Source organism: Cololabis saira, chromosome 6, assembly GCF_033807715.1.
Source record: "Cololabis saira isolate AMF1-May2022 chromosome 6, fColSai1.1, whole genome shotgun sequence".
Taxonomy (NCBI): domain Eukaryota; kingdom Metazoa; phylum Chordata; class Actinopteri; order Beloniformes; family Belonidae; genus Cololabis; species Cololabis saira.
The window spans coordinates 39,277,159-39,295,354 of NC_084592.1; the positions used below are offsets into that span (position 1 = coordinate 39,277,159).

An 18,196-nucleotide genomic window follows, 5' to 3' on the forward strand; every position below is an offset into this window, starting at 1 on the left:
ACGACCATACACGCATGTGCATCAGGGTTTCTTTGTTTTGTTTTGTTCATGATCTCTGTGAAATACTGGACTTCAGCTTTCTTCTTCCACTCGGACAGTTTGTTTCGTCCTGTGTTGCACCAGCTCACAGCAGGTTCCTACAGAGGCACATAACCTCTTTAAAGGTGATGTAAACAAAGACTTTCATCAGCTCTGGGTGACATTCCTTTGTCAAAATATCCCAGAGAAACTATAAAAAACTTCCTTTACGGCCATATTTTTGCAGCTGTGTCCCGAGCAGCTGGTCGAAGGGGCGGAGTCAGACATTTAGTCGTGACTTCAGACCAGAATAATAATGTTGTTGTCTGATTATTTCAGTTTAGTTTGAGCTAGTTTAACAAGCAAACCACTAGCACTTTAGTGTCAACACTGCCGTTTAGTACCTTCATTCCTTGTAATTAGAAAAATAGTGCCAAACAAACAAAAATCAAGGCAGGTTATTCAAGGTTATTCTGGTAGTTATATCAGTGATGGGTTATTGGTTCTCCTTTAAAGATTCATTAAAATCATATTACTTCCTGCGCAAACATTAAACCCAAGGAAATGCAGATTCATCGACAAAGTCTTTGGTACTTTAACGACCCAATAGGCCGAACACCAAAGGCCAATCAGACTGTAGCACCGCCTCCAGAGTCTGAAAAGTCCAGATGAAGAGCAGGAAAGATCAAGCACTCTGTAATCACAGCTCTGTGCTCGAGCTGCACTTGTCCACGCTCCCAAGTACACACAGATGTGTAGATCATGAAAGCACCTGTCTGACTCAGAGGTTCACCGTTTTTGTGCATCCGGTCACCTTTACTGGCTTAAATAACAACCCTGAAGTGGCTATATTATAGGGGTGTGCAAACAAGGGTACCTCACGATTCGATTCGATTTCGATTATTGGCGCTTCGATTCTTCGATTCTTCGATTATAACGATTGTCGATTCGATTCGATTATTGGTGCCACGATTCTTCGATTATTGTGATTTTTAATGCTTTTTTCCATACAAGATTGATTTTGTCTTCATCTGTGGCTACATTTGTAAATAAATAGCCAATCAATTAACTCAGTTCCTCTAACAACACTCATTAAGTAAATAACAAGGTTTTTTGAACATTTGACAAGTATTTTTCAAAGACACAAAATAATTTATTTTATGACTATGTAAACATTTGCTCTTTGACTTACTTAACTTTGACCAGGGAAAGCTGCACTTGCATGAGAGCGCCCTCTATTGGCGGAAAACACTGAAAACGGTCAAGCCCTGGATTTAATGAGTTCATTAATTCAAGTAAACAAGATATGAACTTAGTGTAAACATATCTGCCATATTTCAAGTGAACAATAAGAAATGTGCATTCTTGAAAATGAAATGATTCCGCAGCTTATTCAGTCTGGAATCTGGATAGGATAACTTAAAAAAAAAAAAAAAAAAAAAATTTATTTATTTTTTATTTATTTTTTACTGGACCATAATCGATTACAAATCGTCACGTGACGCATCGCGATGCATCGACACATCGATGAATTGCACCCACCTCTACTATATTACCATTAATGTTGGTGTAGAGAAGCAGAGATGTCTTCTAGTGCAGCTTCCCGAGGTCTGCTCGTTGTTCTGTCTCCTGTATGACAATAATTAATGAATCTGTTTGTGCGTCTTCAGATCAAGCTGCGAACGAAGATAAGGAGCAGCGCAGCGGCAGCACCCAGAAGGATTTGGCTGTAATAGCAGGTCTGTTTTCCCTCCTCCGTGCTGCTTTTCATCTGCTGCTTAATTGAAAATGAGCCCCAGCTGTTTGTTTGTCATTCTCCCCACTTCAGCGCCATCTCAATGTTTCAGCTCACCTTCATTAATGCCGCTCGCTCACTTCCCCTTCGGTGTAATGTGTGCTTTCTCTGCAGGGAATCTTTGCATTTCTCATGTCTGCACGCTTGAAACCGATCAGAATGAACTTCAGATCTAAGTGTGTCGACACGGTTAGACAGAAGGCTTTCTTTCAACTAATTAGCAGCAACCCAAAAAAAGACTCATCAACACCCGCTGCCTTCATTTGTAAACGGAAACACTCCAGCTTCATCCGTGGATCTAGCACTTGGGGGGGAGCGTGCCTGTTTTAGATTAAAGCTGTCGTTGTCATCTGCCCAAAGTTAAACGAGAAGATTGAATCCACTTTCATATCTATGAAGTAAACATGAAAATAGTTATCAAAGCTTCACGCTCCGACTGGCAGCTGGAAAATCATATAAATCAAATAACTCAGCCCTGCAGCTACAAGCCGCTTGTCAACATATCACACCAAAGCGTTCAGGTAGACGCTTTTCTTCAGGGGTCATGCCGGTATTTAGCAAATACAATCATCTGAAGCCCAAAACATGAACTTTTATGTCCAGTTTCTCGTCCAGTTAAAGGGATATCCTAAACCAGGGGTATTCAACTAGATTCGGCCGGGGGCCACATCTGCAAAAGGACTGTATGGAAAGGGCTGCACAATTTGAAAATGTGGGGGTTTTCAAAATGTATTTTGCACTCAAAGACGAAGACTTATGTAAATATAATACATTTGTATTATACATTTGAATATATCTAGTTTACATATGAATTATGTATTAATTGTCTCCAGATTTAGTAATTGTGAATGTTTAATATAATATTCAGATAAAGAAATATTATTTTAAATGCAAGTTCATTTTGAAACCATGCATTGTGCAAACTTAATGAAATTGATATTGACCTACTTTTAATAAAACATGCCATAATGACAAAGCACCACTTTCCACCAAGATTTCCTTATTTGAATATTATATTAAGCATTGAGCACAAGCATTTCAGTCCATAGTAGCCAGTTTGATGTTATAAATAAGCAACCAAAATATTAACCATAAGCTCCTTTATTAATGACACATCTGTGCATTATATCAGCAAAACAAAACAATCACATGAAATTATAGAAGGCTTAGAAGTTCCATGTGAAATGCAAAGTCCTCACTTATTCAAATGAAAAAAATGTCAGGCCAATCCTAGAAGCTTAATGATGTCAACAAGTCCTCTGTACAACGGAGGTTAATAATAATGTGACAAACATTAACACTGTGCAACACTGGCAAAAAATCTGAAATAAAAAAAAAAAAAAAAAAAAAATTCAACAAACAACCCCTTTTTGAAATATGATCAGGGGCCACATAAAAGCTCCTGGCGGGCCGCATGTGGCCCGCGGGCCGCCAATTGAATACCCCTGTCCTAAACCAACCTAGACAGATCTGTTGATACGAGAGTTGCAGACCAACCCCGTGGACTTTGGTGGTCTTCGGTTTCCTTCGGAGGCATTTTTGTGGTCTTAGGCGGCCTTCGGCTTCAAGAACCAACTCTACCCACTGATGGTTTAACCTTCGTTTGTGTCACAGACAAATACTTTATCAGCACATTTCATCCCTCTACCCTCCACCGCGTAGTTGGATGCCGTTGAGTCTGAGTTTGTGGGTAAACTGTTTCCAAAGTAAAATTTACATTTGACAATCGTAAATATGGCTTTCCCTTATCAGCCTTCAGCGTTAGAGCCACGTATGGACTTTTATTGTCCCAATATGCCGAGACCTTTAAAACAGACCAGTGTCTGTGTTTTAACCATTAGAATAGATATGAAATATAACTGGTTGATCCCTTAATTTAAGGGAGTATTGCACAGTTCACCTACTGCATATAAAAGGGCATAAACCTGCTGAAACAGGAACTGTTTCACAATAAAAACTGTTCTACAGACCGACTGACTGGAGCCACAAAAAAAGAGCTTGTGGGCCAACAGACCTCAAAAGGCCTACATTTAAAGGGGACCTATTATGGCATCTAATACCTATTTTAAACAGGCCTTGAATGTCTTAAAAACAAGCTTTTGATTTTTTTTGTTAAATAAACTAGAAATTCAGCCTCTGAGCCATGTCTTTATCTTCCCATTCTCTAACCTCATTATCTATGCAGGATTCTGAGTGGGCGGGTCTATGATAATGAGGCACTGTGCTGATTGGCTGCCTGAATGACGCGTAGCAGGGGAGGGCACAAAGCATCGCTTCTGTTGGTTTTTACAACCAACAACAGAGCAATTTGCATGTCTAGCTCGAACAGACGCCATCACGATACACCACTATGAAAAAAAAAAAAAACGTAACGACGGGAGCAGAATCTGAACGGCTCGTAGATCCACATCACACTGGACGGCTCATCCGGGCGGCTGTACAGACGCTGCAGAATTTGGTTGCTTTCCTCCTTCTCTGAGTTTGACATGGTTAACTGTAGAGGCCAAGTTAACATGTAGTATCATAAAGTTTTCCAGAAATGCAATGATTGAGGGGAAGCCAGATTTCTTTAGAGATCAGTTACTAAATGCTGGTCTAAAGCATAATCATAATACTAGACAGGTAAGCTTTGGTTATTTGACACTTCCAAAACCAACTTCTGATATACTTAAAAGATCTGTTATTTATAGAGCCACCCAACAATGGAACACATTACCTGCAAATATGAAAAGTATCAAAAGTAAATATTTATTCAAAAGATCTATTAAACAAAAATGTATGGGTGAGACCACACAGTTAGAATAATCAATGATGCTTGACAAATGTTTCTCTATTTTTATATCTCTATTTTTATATTATTGCCATTTTTAATGTACTTAGATTTAGACTGACAAGTGTCAGTTTATTTTGTATGTTGTATTGTATGTTTATGTGATGTTTTATGTGGACCCCAGGAAGATTAGCAACCACGACAGTGGAAGCTAATGGGGATCCGAATAAAGAATAAAGAGTTGGCAGGTTGAGGGGAGAACACTTTACTTTTATGTTAAAGCAAGAGAAAACGTGTTTTTCATAATAGGTCCCCTTTAAGAAAATGATTCAGCTATACATTTATTCCCTAGCTACCCATCATGTCTTAAACTGTGTGTTCAAAGCATCACATCACCCAGCTGCCGCAATGCAGAGCAATATAACACACAGTAATCTCACCTTTAGAGGTTCCTGTTGACTCCTGCGGTTGTCTCCAGCAGCTCTGACGCCTGATAGAGGACTCTCTCCCCAGTAACAGGATGCTGTCTGCGGCTCTGAGATTTGTCCATGGTCTTCGTGGTGTCCAGCCTTGCTGGTCCCTGACACACTGGAGGCTCTATTAACAGATTGCTTCACGTGAAATCACCTCCGTTGCTGCGTCTGGACAGTCTTGCTTCCTCTCTCTCTGTTTAACCGGTGGCAGGTCTGCAGGTAGGCAGGTCGAAGATCCAGTTCTCACCTCCTTATTAGCCGGTCCCCGGGCGAGATGTGTGCTAATTAATGAACAGCGGGAGTCTGTGACTGACTGATTCACGGAGAAACACGTTCTTGCGATGAAATTCGTGCCTGGCTCGTCGTGTGCATCACAGTGAACGTGGACCAGAGTACGTAAAAGAGAGGTTTGTTGAGAGGTTTGCAGCTTTTGTAAGGCCTGTGGGGCTGTAGCCAGAAAATGCAACCCCAGGTTGGTGGGCGTCGATGATGAAGCCAAAAGCAGTTTAGCTGAACTTAAAGGTCAGGCTCCATCACTGTCTGACCACACCATCCATCACTATCTCAGCAATGACGGGCTCCATGTAGGGAGACCCAGGAAGACAGAAAGACAGACCAAAAAAAAAAAGCCACTTCAGTTTTGCCTACTGCCAGAGGTGGGTAGAGTAGCCAAAAATTGTACTCAAGTAAAAGTACTGTTACTTCAGAATAATATGACTCAAGTAGAAGTAAAAAGTAGTCATCCAAATAATTACTTGAGTAAAAGTAAAAAAGTACTTGGTGAAAAAACTACTCAAGTACTGAGTAACTGATGAGTAACGTCTGATTTATTTTTTTAACACAACCATTCAAACAGACAAAAGTACAAAATAATCATCTTCAGGCAAATTAAATCAATAAAATAATAACATAAATTAAAATTAATAAAACATAAAAAATAGCTTAAATTAAAATAATCATAAAGTAAATTCAAGTACTTTAATAAATAATAAAATAATAACAGAATAAAACATAAATTAAGCACAAGTAGCACAACATTTCAAGCCTTATACTTTTCTTTTTTAACCAGAACTAGAACAAGCCCATGAACTCATAGAAACTCTGTGTGTGTTTGAGTCTGTGTAAATGTGACAAAACATGAAAAAACAAACATTTTTCCCAAAGAATCACCCAGTGATGTCATGAGATTGACGTGTACGCGGATAAAAGGGATAAAAGAAAAGTAACAGCTCAACGTAGCCTAATGTAGCGGAGTAAGAGGAACAGTTTCTTCTTCACAAATCTACTCAAGTAAAAGTAAAAAGTATAGTGATTCAAAACTACTCCTAAAAGTACAAAATTTCCCAAAACTTACTCAAGTAAATGTAACGGAGTAAATGTAACTCGTTACTACCCACCTCTGCCTACTGCAGTCTTTTAAAAATGAAGTTTCTGTAGTAAAGTCCGTGGGCTGAAAAGACAAAACTTTCAGCTTTCTGTCAAATCACCTGAGCTCAGTGGTCGCAGAAGGAGAAATGGAGCTTTCAGGGGTAACAAGGCTGGACCCTGCTGTGAGATATGGACTTACTTACTGTATGTCTTCAGGAATCTTTGCTGAATGCAACAGGAGGGACATAAAATCTGCATAGAGACAAAAAAAAGGCACCCTAGATCCTCAAATAGGAATATAAACCCAAACACAGCTACAAGCAGCAGGAACAGCAGCTTAGAACATCAGTCCACTTTTCCTCAAAATTCCCCAATCTTAATTCTATTGGAGATCTCGGTGTGAAGACTGAAGCATGTCAGGGGGCTTTAAATGGTCGATACCGAAGTTTAGACGGAGATAAGAGCAGCGGAAATCACGTGTTGTCATCAAATAATCATTTGATTTTAGCTTCTAAACCATTCAGTTGAATCAAAAGTCCCCTTGTGAAGTGTTGTCCACATCTGTAGATGATCAGGAGAGAGGACACGCTGTTAAATAACACAAGCACCACGGCGAGCGTCGCCTTCATACGACCGGAGGCTGTTACAGAGCTGTTTCACAGAAATCTGACAGCAATACGAGGAAGAGTGTCACGAGTGAACAGAGAAAGTCTGCGTGATGGAGAAAAACTCCAACCTGAGAGAAGGACATTTGTGCAACGGTGAGTCAGAGTGCAGATCTGAACACGAGCAGGAAGGCCGGCACAAAAACAAGCATGAAAACAAGGATGCCTGCTGTCAAAGTGAAATATGTTTAATAAAAGACAAGAAGACCACCAGAGAGCCACAGGCCACATCCACCCACAAGGCAAACACCTAAGAATTATTCAAACCAGGAATGGTGAGAGTGGAAATCAGCTTTATTGTTTAAATAATAGTAAGTTCCTGTTTAAGTGTAGTGCTGTTTCTCCACATCAGTTTCCAGGCAACCAGTCCAAGTTATTGTTTACCACAAAGGCAGGTGTCATCCAACTCTTAGCAGGAAATCTAATTTCTCCCAAACATGTGAAATTATTCCATTTGACCAGAGGTGTAAATGAAAATTACAGTCTTCTAAATCAGCACGAAGCGCGTTTTATTTCAGGTTCGTTTTACAATCGCCGTTTTTCCTTTAACTCTGCCTTTGAAAAGTCAAAATTATTCCTGACGGAGACGTTCATGCAATATTTTTATGAAAATGTCAAACTTTCTTTGTGCACCGGAGCTCAAAAAGAAATTCAGCATGGATGATTTTTGTGTAGGATGTTGCAAGTGGCGTTGACAAAAGACTGAATCGAGGGTCTGAAGTCTGATTAATCCAAATTATCTAAATAAAATAAAAACTTCAAAGCATTTTGTTATCAAAGTGATTTGATCCCTGGGGCAGAACGCTATGATCCACTGTATTTCTGATCTAAGGTCATGTGTCATGTTGCTCTGAAATCTTTGTGTACTTGTATTCATCAATGCTGCCGTCACAGAAGTGGAAATGAGCTTTGCCAGGGGCGCTGGTTCAAGCCCGGACCGTCTCTTGCTGATAACAGATGGTTCTTTTGGTCTTTGGTCCAGACCACATGGTGCTCACTGACTTGACTGACCGCAGGACACACTTTCCTCCCAGATGGCTCTGAGTCCAGAGATGTGGATGCCACCTCTGGACAAGTTTAGCATAAGACCGTTTTTAGTGCTCAGGGAAGTCTTCAGTGGGATTCTGGCTCTGTATTGCAGTTCTAACAGAGGTTTCCCAGTAAAGCAGTCCTTTGCTCATGAGGTTATGTACATCCCAAACATTCTCTGATTAGTTTCTAGTCTCTTCTTCGTCTCTGTCATGATGTCCACAGTAGCTCCTAGCCAGGGCCGCCGCAAGGGGTGTGCGAACCGTGCGACCGCACGGGGCCTCGTGCCCCAGGGGGCCTCACGCTATGGGCCTTTTTTTTTTTTTTTTTTTCAAAATTTTTTTTTTTTTTTTATTTTTTTCTTTCGGTTTTTTTTTTTTCGTTTTTTCCCTTATAAATATCCACAGTCATGTTCCATTACAGACCTAAATGTGTACTAGTCTGTGCATATCAATAAATATATGTGCAATGATGCGCGTGTCTGTTCAATACAACTGCGTCAGACCAAGCGCAGACACAAGCTGCTCTTATCCAGACGGTGGAGTTGGAACAAACTGTCACACAATGTCGAGAGAACGAGACAGATTCAGGAAATTTCCATCAGGGGATGAAAAAAGAAAAAAACTAAAGAAAATGGAAGAGTTTAATGCCTCTCTGAAAGGCTTGTTTGATAAATTTGTTACAAAAATCACCGATCCGACCGGGTCTCAAGCAGCCGTGGGGCCCCGCGTCAAGGCAAGAGATGATGATGAGGCAGGGGAAGGTATCCAGTATTTTGCTAATTGGAGAGTTAAAATTGCGCATATAGAAACCCGATCCGACCCGAAAAACCCCAAAATTTTGCGGCGCTCGCTACGCTCATGCGCGAGGGCCCCCCCAGCCATTTCGCACAGGGCCTCGCAAATCTCCCAGGCGGCTCTGCTCCTAGCTGATATCATTGGCCCAATTCGTTCCATCTCTGTGGCATTTTGTTTTCTGTCCTGCTGCCCTCTGTGAATGTCAGAGGAAGCGGAACAGTGGAACAGTTTTTGTCGTCACTGTAGCGCTGTAGGAAGTAGTGATGGGGGTTGTAATTAAGAGCTGTGTGAACTGAGAAAGCAGAAAGTGGCAAGATGATGGTAAAGTCTGTAAACTGTGAATGAGTGAACGGTTGGCTTGTTTTGGCCCGTGGGACTCCAGAGGCAGGCGGATAGGTACTGGCAGGCCAAGCGGAGCGTGGCTTCTGCGGTTGCCGAGGCAAAAACCCAGGTGTGGGAGGAGTTTGGAGAGGCCACGGAGAACGACTTCCAGATGGCTTCAAAGAGATTCCATCGGATAGTCAAATCTCAGATTGAGGAGGAGCAGTGTGGTTTTCGTCCTGGCCATGAAGCAGTAGAAGGGATCTACTATGGAGGTAGATTTGTGTCTTAATTATTCAATCAAAAAAAAAGATTGCTTCAATCAAAAAATATATTTTCAATTAAAAAAAATTCACTTCAATCAATAAAAATGATTTCAATCAAAGACAAAAAGTGTTTGAACGCAAAAGTAATATAATATATAAATATTTACCTGTGATATCTTAATAACTAAAGCAGTACAAACGAAATGTCTTTCTGCACAAACCAGCACAAACAATTGAGAATTTTAAAAACGTAAAAACTTTTTTCGCTTCAATCAAAAAAAAAAATCACTTCAAATCGAAAAAAATATTTTCAATCCAAAAAAAAGTGTTCAAATGCAATTTTTTGGGTCTCAAATATTCTTTTGCATTCAAACACTTTTTTTCTTTGATTGAAATAATTTTTATTGATTGAAGTAAATTTTCCTTTAATTGAAAATGTAATTTTTTGATTGAAGCAATCTTTTTTTTGATTGAATAATTAAGACACAAATCTACCTCCATAATCTACACCCTCATCAGCGTCCTGTTGCGGGCATGGGAGTTTGCCCAAAAGTCTGCATGTGTTTTGTGGATTTGGAGAACGCATTCAACCATGTCCCTTGGTGACTTCTGTGAGGGGTTTTCTGGGAGTATGGGGTGCTGGAATCCCTTATACGGGCCGTCCCGTCCCTTCATGTACGGTGTTGGAGCTTGAGCTGCTCGTTTCCCGTGGGGGTTGGAATTTCAGAATTTCTTGGCAGAGTCGAGGAGCGAAGGCGGTCTGGTTTGGTGGCCACAGAATTGGATCTCTGTTTTTTGAAGATGAAGAGGTTTCTTGTGGCCTCATCAGGCCAAGAGCTTCAGCTCTTGCTGGAGCGGTTCGCAGCCGAATGTGAGACCATGGTCGTCAGTTGGAAAAGGGTGGAGTCCGCTCTCCGGGTCGGGAATCAGATACTGCCCCAAGTGAAGGAGTTCAAGTATCTCAACGTCTTGTTTACGTGCGATGAAAGAATGGAGCTAGAGATTGGTGGATGGATTGGTGCGGCGTCCGCAGTGATGCAGAGACAGAGACAGGGTGAGAGGCTCGGTCATCCGGGAGGGGCTCAGAGTAGAGCTGTTGCTCCTCGTCATCGAGAAGAGCCAGGACCTGGACTCCTCACTGGTGAGGTTTTCCGGGCATGTCCCACTGGGTAGAGACCCTGAGGAAGGCCCAGGACACGCTGGAGGGACTATGTGTCTCGCCTGGCCTTGGAACACCTCCGATCCCCCAGATGAGCTGGACAAAGTGGTCGAGGAGAGGGAAGTCTGGGCTACCCTGCTTAGGCTACTGACCCCACGACCTAACCCTGGATCAAGCAGAAGAAGATGGATGGATGGACGGACGGACATTGAATCATCTCTTACTGTTTGACCACAAATCTGTTCCTCTTTTTATAAAAGTTTGTTGTAAAAGACTCATGTCTCTGTTTAACGCTGCAGCAGAGCCGCCTGGGAGATTTGCGAGGCCCTGTGCGAAAAGGCCGGGGGGGGGCCCTCGCGAAATTTTTTGGTTTTTCGGGTCGGATCGGGTGTCTATATGCGCAATTTTAACTCTCCAATTAGCAAAATACTGGATACCTTCCCCTGCCTCATCATCATCTGGGCTTGCCTCGACGCGGCTGCTTGAGACCCGGTCGGATCAGTGATTTTTGTAACAAATTTATCAAACGAGCCTTTCAGAGAGGCATTAAACTCTTCCATTTTCTTTAGTTTTTTTCTTTTTTCATCCCCTGATGGAAATTTCCTGAATCTGTCTCGTTCTCTCGACATTGTGTGACAGTTTGTTCCACACTCCACCGTCTGGATCAGAGCAGCTTGTGTCTGCGCTTGGTCTGACGCAGTTGTATTGAACAACAGACACGCGCATCATTGCACATATTTATTGATATGCACAGACTAGTACACATTTAGGTCTGTAATGGAACGTGACTGTTGATATTTATAAGGGAAAGAAGGCCCATAGCGCGTGGCCCCCTGGGGCGCGAGGCCCCGTGCGGTCGCACGGTTCGCACACCCCTTGCGGCGGCCCTGCGCTGCAGCATTCTATGGATCTGTGCTGATGTTTATACATTTATATGTTTATACTCATCTCCATCCTCATCTTCATGTGTCTCTATGAAAATAACAATAATAAAAGTGGGATTTTTCAGATGATTATATTCTCAACGCTGTCTTAAGGCTGCAGATGAGCTCTGGCGTCTTCACTTTAAATAAATGCAGTTAATTATACGTTCTGCATAATTAGCAGAGAGATGTGACTTTAATGTAGAAGCTCTAGTAATCAAACCGAAAACAAAAACAAACACGTTTCTGAATTAGAGAAGTGGCTCGTTGTGAATGCCGTATTAAGGGATAAAGGGGATATCCCTCCGTGACCTCCTCTTCCTGCTGTGTCCTCAGGTGTGGTCACGGCGGTGGTCTTCATCGCCGTGTGTGTCCTGGCCGTGATCAGCCGCCTCCTCTACCAGCATCGGCGTGCCCAGAGAAGCAGCGCCGGCGCCATGAAGGAGGAGCACACACACAGCACATACACGGACTACAGGACTGAGCTGCATCTCCACAACTCCATCAGGGAAAGCGTGAAGGAGTACTACATCTGAAAGCCGGCGTGCAGCCTGTGCCACCAACTTACCTCTCTCCTGTAACTGACTGGCAGGTGGACGCGGTGGTGCAGGATCTCCACGTCGGTGCCCTGAAGACGATTCAGGAACACTCCAGACTCTTTTAACGTTCCTCTACGAGCTAGTGGCTGAATCTTTGCAGCTGTTAGTGTATTCGGTGTTGGTGAAATTGTCAGAATCAAGCTGCTGTGGTTTCTGTCATTGCAAAATGTGTAGGCTAAAGCATAAAGACGGAGGTCCTGCAGGGGTGGACAGAAGGACGGGAGCGCGGGAAGCGACGCTTCCGTCCATCCTAAACACACACAACTGGCACTGTTTTGTTTGAAACTGTCAAAAGCTGAACATCTTCCCGCTCCGGTGGGACTCACGAAGGCGTCTGTGCAGCTCGGCAGATGTAGGTCAGGCCTGTAAGATAAGTGCACATTCGCTTTTGTATTTGTCTTTCCAGTGGTGGTGAATGTTACCGAAGACACAGGGACGATGCTGCCCGTACTGTACCAGTGCCTAATTAGCATATGCATTTCTCTCTCTTTTTATTTGAACATTTCCGAGGTTATTTATGTGGTATGCAACAAAGCACCCGCATCTAAGTGAACAGGAGCCGGTTGTGTCGCTCTTCTAGTCAGGCTCGGCATCTGATCCGAAGGTTAGAGGAGACGGTTCCCGTCGCACGGCTGTTTAAAACTTCAGCATGTGAGGCTGAAAAAGGTCCCGACGCTGGAAGCGCAGGAAGAGACGGGGCCTCATTTATCAAACACAGCGGGATCTGAACATCTGAGCAGAAACAGAGAGAACAAGCTCTGCTCTGCGGGATGCTGCTTCAACCGAAACTCAAGGAAAAACCTTCCTGAAAGGAAAATAAATCCTGACACCAGTACACAAGCTCACGGGCCAAAGACCTGTCAGGGTGGATTAGGTTGGTGTACAAAATAATTAGACAGATGAATTACTGCAGTTCAGTAAATGAATGTTTTCTTTGGGAAGACACTGCTTACATTAACTTTACATCATTTACAACCACGGTTCCATAAAAAAGTTGGGATGCTGTATAAAGGTGTAAAAAAACATTCAAGAATGCAGTGATTTTTTCTTTTTAAACCTCATAACCCATATTTTATTTACAGTAGATTTTAGAAAATATATCAAATGTTGAAAACAAAGGAAAGGTATCATGTCAAGGGGTCATTTTAAACTTGAAAACAGGTTTAAACTTGACAGCTCATGTCTCTGAAAAAGCAGCGTCCTCCGTTCTTTTGACAGCAGTCCAACAACCGAGGAGACGGAGCCGGGTGTTGTTCTTTTCATACCTGATGCAGGGTTGGAGCTTTGCAGCAGTCCTGGGTCTTCTCGCTGTCGTTTTCTTTCCATGATGCTCCAAATGTCTTCTCCTGCTTTAAGGTCCGGACTGCTGGCAGGTCAGTTGAGCGCCAGGACCCTTCACCGACGCAGGACGTGGTTAAGCATCGACTTGACTGGGTGTCGGGGTGGGATCAGGTGTTCAAAGGAACCTCCCCGCGTTGATATTGCAGCACAAAAGAAAGCAGTAATTTGCAAATCTCATGTTTTTATTCCCAATAAGCATAAAAAACATCAGATGTTGAAACTGAGACATTTTGCCTTTTCATGGAAAATATCAGCTCCTTTGAAGTAAATGGCAGCAAAACGTCTCGAAAACGTTCCCCTCTGCATTTAAAACCTGCCTGTAAAGATCCCGGGGGGGGGCGGTTGCTGCACTGCAAAAACTCATTCCTCAGTAAGAAAGAAAAACTTTTTTCAAGAAAATTAAATGATTATTTTAGACTAGTTTGCTAGTTTTAAGAATTCTAGTTTTCCCCTACGGACAAAGATATTTTTCTTAAAATAAGACAATTTTGACTAGATTTATAGACTATTATGCTTATTTTTAAGGGGGCTTTTTTGGCAGTGTGAAGTTTGGGAGAGGAACATGGTCCATTTGTTTGTTTCATGATGCTCCAGATAGTCTCTATCGTTGAAAGGGCTGGACTGCAAGCGGGCCAGTCCAGCTCCCGGACTCTTCTCTGTTGCGATGGTGCAGTATGTGGTTAAGCATCGCCTTGCTGAACCGTGCAAGGCCTTCCCTGAGAGATATGCTGCCTGGATGGGAGCACTGATGGGTCTGATGAGGCTTTCCAGATGTGGACGCTGCCCATGCCATAGACACCAACGCACCTCTGTGCTATCAGAGATGCAGTTATGATAACAACCTGGATGGACATTGTCCTCTTTAGTCCTGGGGATGCAGCGTTAGGACAGTTCTCCACCTCCTTAACTCTAATTGCTCCACGGGCGCTGTAAAAATTGCGGCCCACTGCCCCTAGTCTAACTCGAGGTGGGTTAAAAGCAGAAGGGATGAATAAAGACTTGCTGATTGGGCCGGAGCTTCGGGAGCTGCGTGCTGGCCTGCGGTCCCCACCCCTGGTCATCCCGTTGCTGCTTCCACCTGCCTGCTGTGCTGTCGACGTCCCTGACTCCCCCAGTCTGGCCTTCGGCAGGAGGGTCCCCCCTTATGAGCCTGGTCCTGCTCAAGGTTTCTTCCCTCCTAAAGGGGAGTTTTTCCTTGCCACTGTTTGGCTTAAGGTTTTTCTCCCACTAGGGGAGTTTTTACCTGCCATTGTTCACTGACCTGCTGATAACTAACCTCATTATGTTCAAATGTTTCTTCAGGGATTTTAGATTTTTTTAGTTTTACTTACTTTTCCACCCTTTTGTTGTCCATTTCCCAACTTTTTTGGAGACAAGTTTCTGCATTTAAAAGGAGGACAAATGAAGGATATCGCATAATTTTCTTAAAAACGGTCAAATGTCTCACTTTCAACATTTTTTGATGTTTTATCTTGAATATAATGTGGGTTACGATATTTGCAAATGATTAAATTCTGTTTTGGATATTTTAGTTGCAACTTTTTAATTGGGAGTTTTACTTCAGAGCATTAAAGTCAGTTAAAATTTTAAATCAATAAGTATCTACATACCGATTCATTTAGTTAACGACACATTTACAGTGGTTATTTTATTTTATTGATCCAGTTATTGATTTGATATTGACCTATATCAGATTGACACATTAGCGATCATGTTTATCATGTGAACTTCTGCCAGCCTGCGACCTGTCAATCATGTACGTCTGTGCAGGAAATACAGACCCCAGGCGTGCATCGGCCTGAATGCTCTTATACACTTTAACTCCAGTTCAGTTATCTTAAACTGACCCTAAAGTGGTTCATTTGCATTTGTGTCAACTATTTATCTTGTGTGCGTGCGTGTGTCTGCATTAACACACTTGTGCATAAAAACAATGATAAATTCCAATCTCTGCTTGGAAATCGTCGATTTTTGGGGACTTGATGAATGAGGCTCTGTTACTCTGCAGGTTTTTAATCCTCATTTTCAACAACTGCGGGAAGTTAAACTATTATGCGTTGGGGGTTGCAGAAAAAGAAAATTAATGGAGAGGAATATTGTAATCAAACAAATCCGGAACAAACCGAACTCCTCAGGCAATCAGCAACGGTACCGAAGCTTTACACATCGTCCGGAGGTGCTGCAGCATCCCAGGACTAACTTAGGTAGGATCACTGGGTGATAAAAATGGGAAAAAAATCGGGGATAAAAATTTGAGAAGAAAAAAGAAAAGCAGCAGTTCACAGGGAGTTTGGTTTGCAACAAATGAGTGGAAAGAAAGCAGCAGCGAGTGATGTGAGCCACTGCAGCAGATGGAGGGCCTTTCTGTGAGGATCCAGCTGTACAGAAGTTTTATTTGTCTGTAAATCAGAGCACGAACCAGTAGCTCAGAGCTTTCTGCAAACTCGAAAAAAGACAGCTACCTGGTTTCTTTATCCTTCATCGGAGTGAAGTGATGTTTTCTATGTATCTCAAGCAGAATCCTTTTCTATGAATCCTACACTAGTAGACAAAATGCATATGTGCACAAAAAAAAATAAGAAAAAGTATCAGGTCCTGCGAGGCCTGGACGCACATCTCACGTTAGGAACATTAAAGCATGGGTGACACTGCTTAGCGTTTTCTCCATCTTTGCTTCTGACGGGTAGAAGAAGGTTCTGACCTGAAGGTGACGTCACCAGAACGCCGGGTGGCCGGTATGAAAGTCTGGCAGGGTGTCCCTCTTTGTCAACGCCAGCCTCAACTCTTAAATAAAGTTTGAGCTGAATCAGTAGCCAACAGGAAAGTAGTGATTTCTGTTTTCCAGCATCTTCTTTTCTTTTACTGCGGTTCATCTTCTGGGGAAACATCTGTGCAGGCAGGCTGTGAACATATTCCTGGTTCGAGTTTTTTGGACCAATGGAGCTCCGCCGCCTGTGCGAAGATGAAGATGACGTGACTGGAAGCTAAGCAGGAGGCGAGCATGAGCCGTCGGGCCCCCCGGGTGCATGTCCTGCAAGTATGCCTCAAGACAGGATCGTGTGCAGATTCCCTGTAACAGTGAATGAAAACATACCTCTTGAGTGTTTTAGGTTATATTGCGACGGGTTACATGTGGTCATGAAATGATTTGTATAGCTGCAGTTTTGTTAAGGATCTATTGTATAGATGTATAATTTAATAATAAAAGTGAGTATATTAATAATCCTCCATCGAATTCTGTCATTATGAAGGTATTTCATGGCCCCTCAGCAGAGCTGGGTAGAGTAGCCAAAAATTTTACTCAAGTAAAAGTACTGTTACTTCAGAATAATATGACTCAAGTAGAAGTAAAAAGTAGTCATCCAAATAATTACTTGAGTAAAAGTAAAAAAGTACTTGGTGAAAAAACTACTCAAGTACTGAGTAACTGTTGAGTAACATCTGATTTATTTTTTTAACACAACCATTCTAACAGACAAAAGTACAAAATAATCATCTTCAGGCAAATTAAATAAATAAAATAAAATTAATGAAAAATAGCTTAAATTAAAATAATCTTAAAGTAAATTCAAGTACTTTAATAAATAATAAAATAAATAAAATAATAACAGAATAAAAAAATACATTAAGCACAATAGCACGAAATTTCAAGCCTTTGTACTTTTCTCTTTTAACCAGAACTAGAACAAGCCCATGAACTTATAGAAACTCTGTGTGTGTTTGAGTCTGTGTAAATGTGACAAAATACGCAAAAACAAACATTTTTCCCAAAGAATCACCCAGTGATAAAAGGGATAAAAGAAAAGTAACAGCTCAACGTAGCCTAATGTAGCGCTGTAAGAGGAACAGTTTCTTCTTCACAAATCTACTCAAGTAAAAGTAAAAAGTATAGTGATTCAAAACTACTCCTAAAAGTACAACATTTCCCAAAACTTACTCAAGTAAATGTAACAGAGTAAATGTAACTCGTTACTACCCACCCCTGCTCCTCAGTGAGTTTTCAAGGTCAGCAAAGCTGCTGGCAGGTTAAAGAATTCAGAAACAAATCCGAACAAGTCAGAAAACCTGTTGAGACAGACGAGAGTAAAGTCCGTACCGCCTGAACGGCAAATGAGTAAAGATGTGCCTTTGTTGTTGTTGTTGACCCGGGAGCCAATCACGGGACCCGGGAACCTCCTAGCCGCCCCGTCCACTAGAAACATCTCTGAGCAATCGTTTTAAAACTGTTTCAGTGAAATATGAAAGTTCCTCCCAACTGAGTTTCAGAAGTTCCCAAAGGTGACACTCGTAGTTTGCTTTTCTTGAACTCTTCTGTCCAGTCCATCCCAAAGCAGCTAGACGGGGTTTACGTCTGGTGACCCAGCCGGGCCGCTTTGTGTCTTTAACCTCCTTGATCTGGCACAGCTTGGCCTTGCGTATGTTTCGGGTCATTATCTTGCTGTGGGATGAATCCCTGACCGAAAGGTGCCCACCAGAGGATACTGAAAGGTGGTGGTTCCCACGCTGCCTGTCACTCTGAACTCCTGGATCCAGCAAGACAGCCCCAGAGCATCACGCTTCCTCCTCCGTGGTTGATGGCTGACGTCCCCCACGGATCCATAAATCTGGAACGTATGTCATAGTTCGTTTTTTTTCTGGGTAATTTTTAAGTTTTAGCAGTTCTGCACCTAAT

General features: G+C 42.2%; 1 protein-coding gene across 1 annotated transcript in view; it reads left to right on the forward strand.

The window, feature by feature from the left end:
- Positions 1-14,506, forward strand: part of LOC133446186 (contactin-associated protein-like 5) — a 202,295-nt gene extending 187,789 nt beyond the window's left edge. The window contains exons 23-24 of the mRNA XM_061724108.1: positions 1,689-1,757; positions 11,921-14,506. Of these exons, the coding sequence (XP_061580092.1) occupies positions 1,689-1,757; positions 11,921-12,120 (269 nt within the window). The 3' untranslated portion in view covers positions 12,121-14,506. The remainder of the gene's footprint in view (positions 1-1,688; positions 1,758-11,920) is intronic.
- Positions 14,507-18,196: the final 3,690 nt, after the last annotated feature.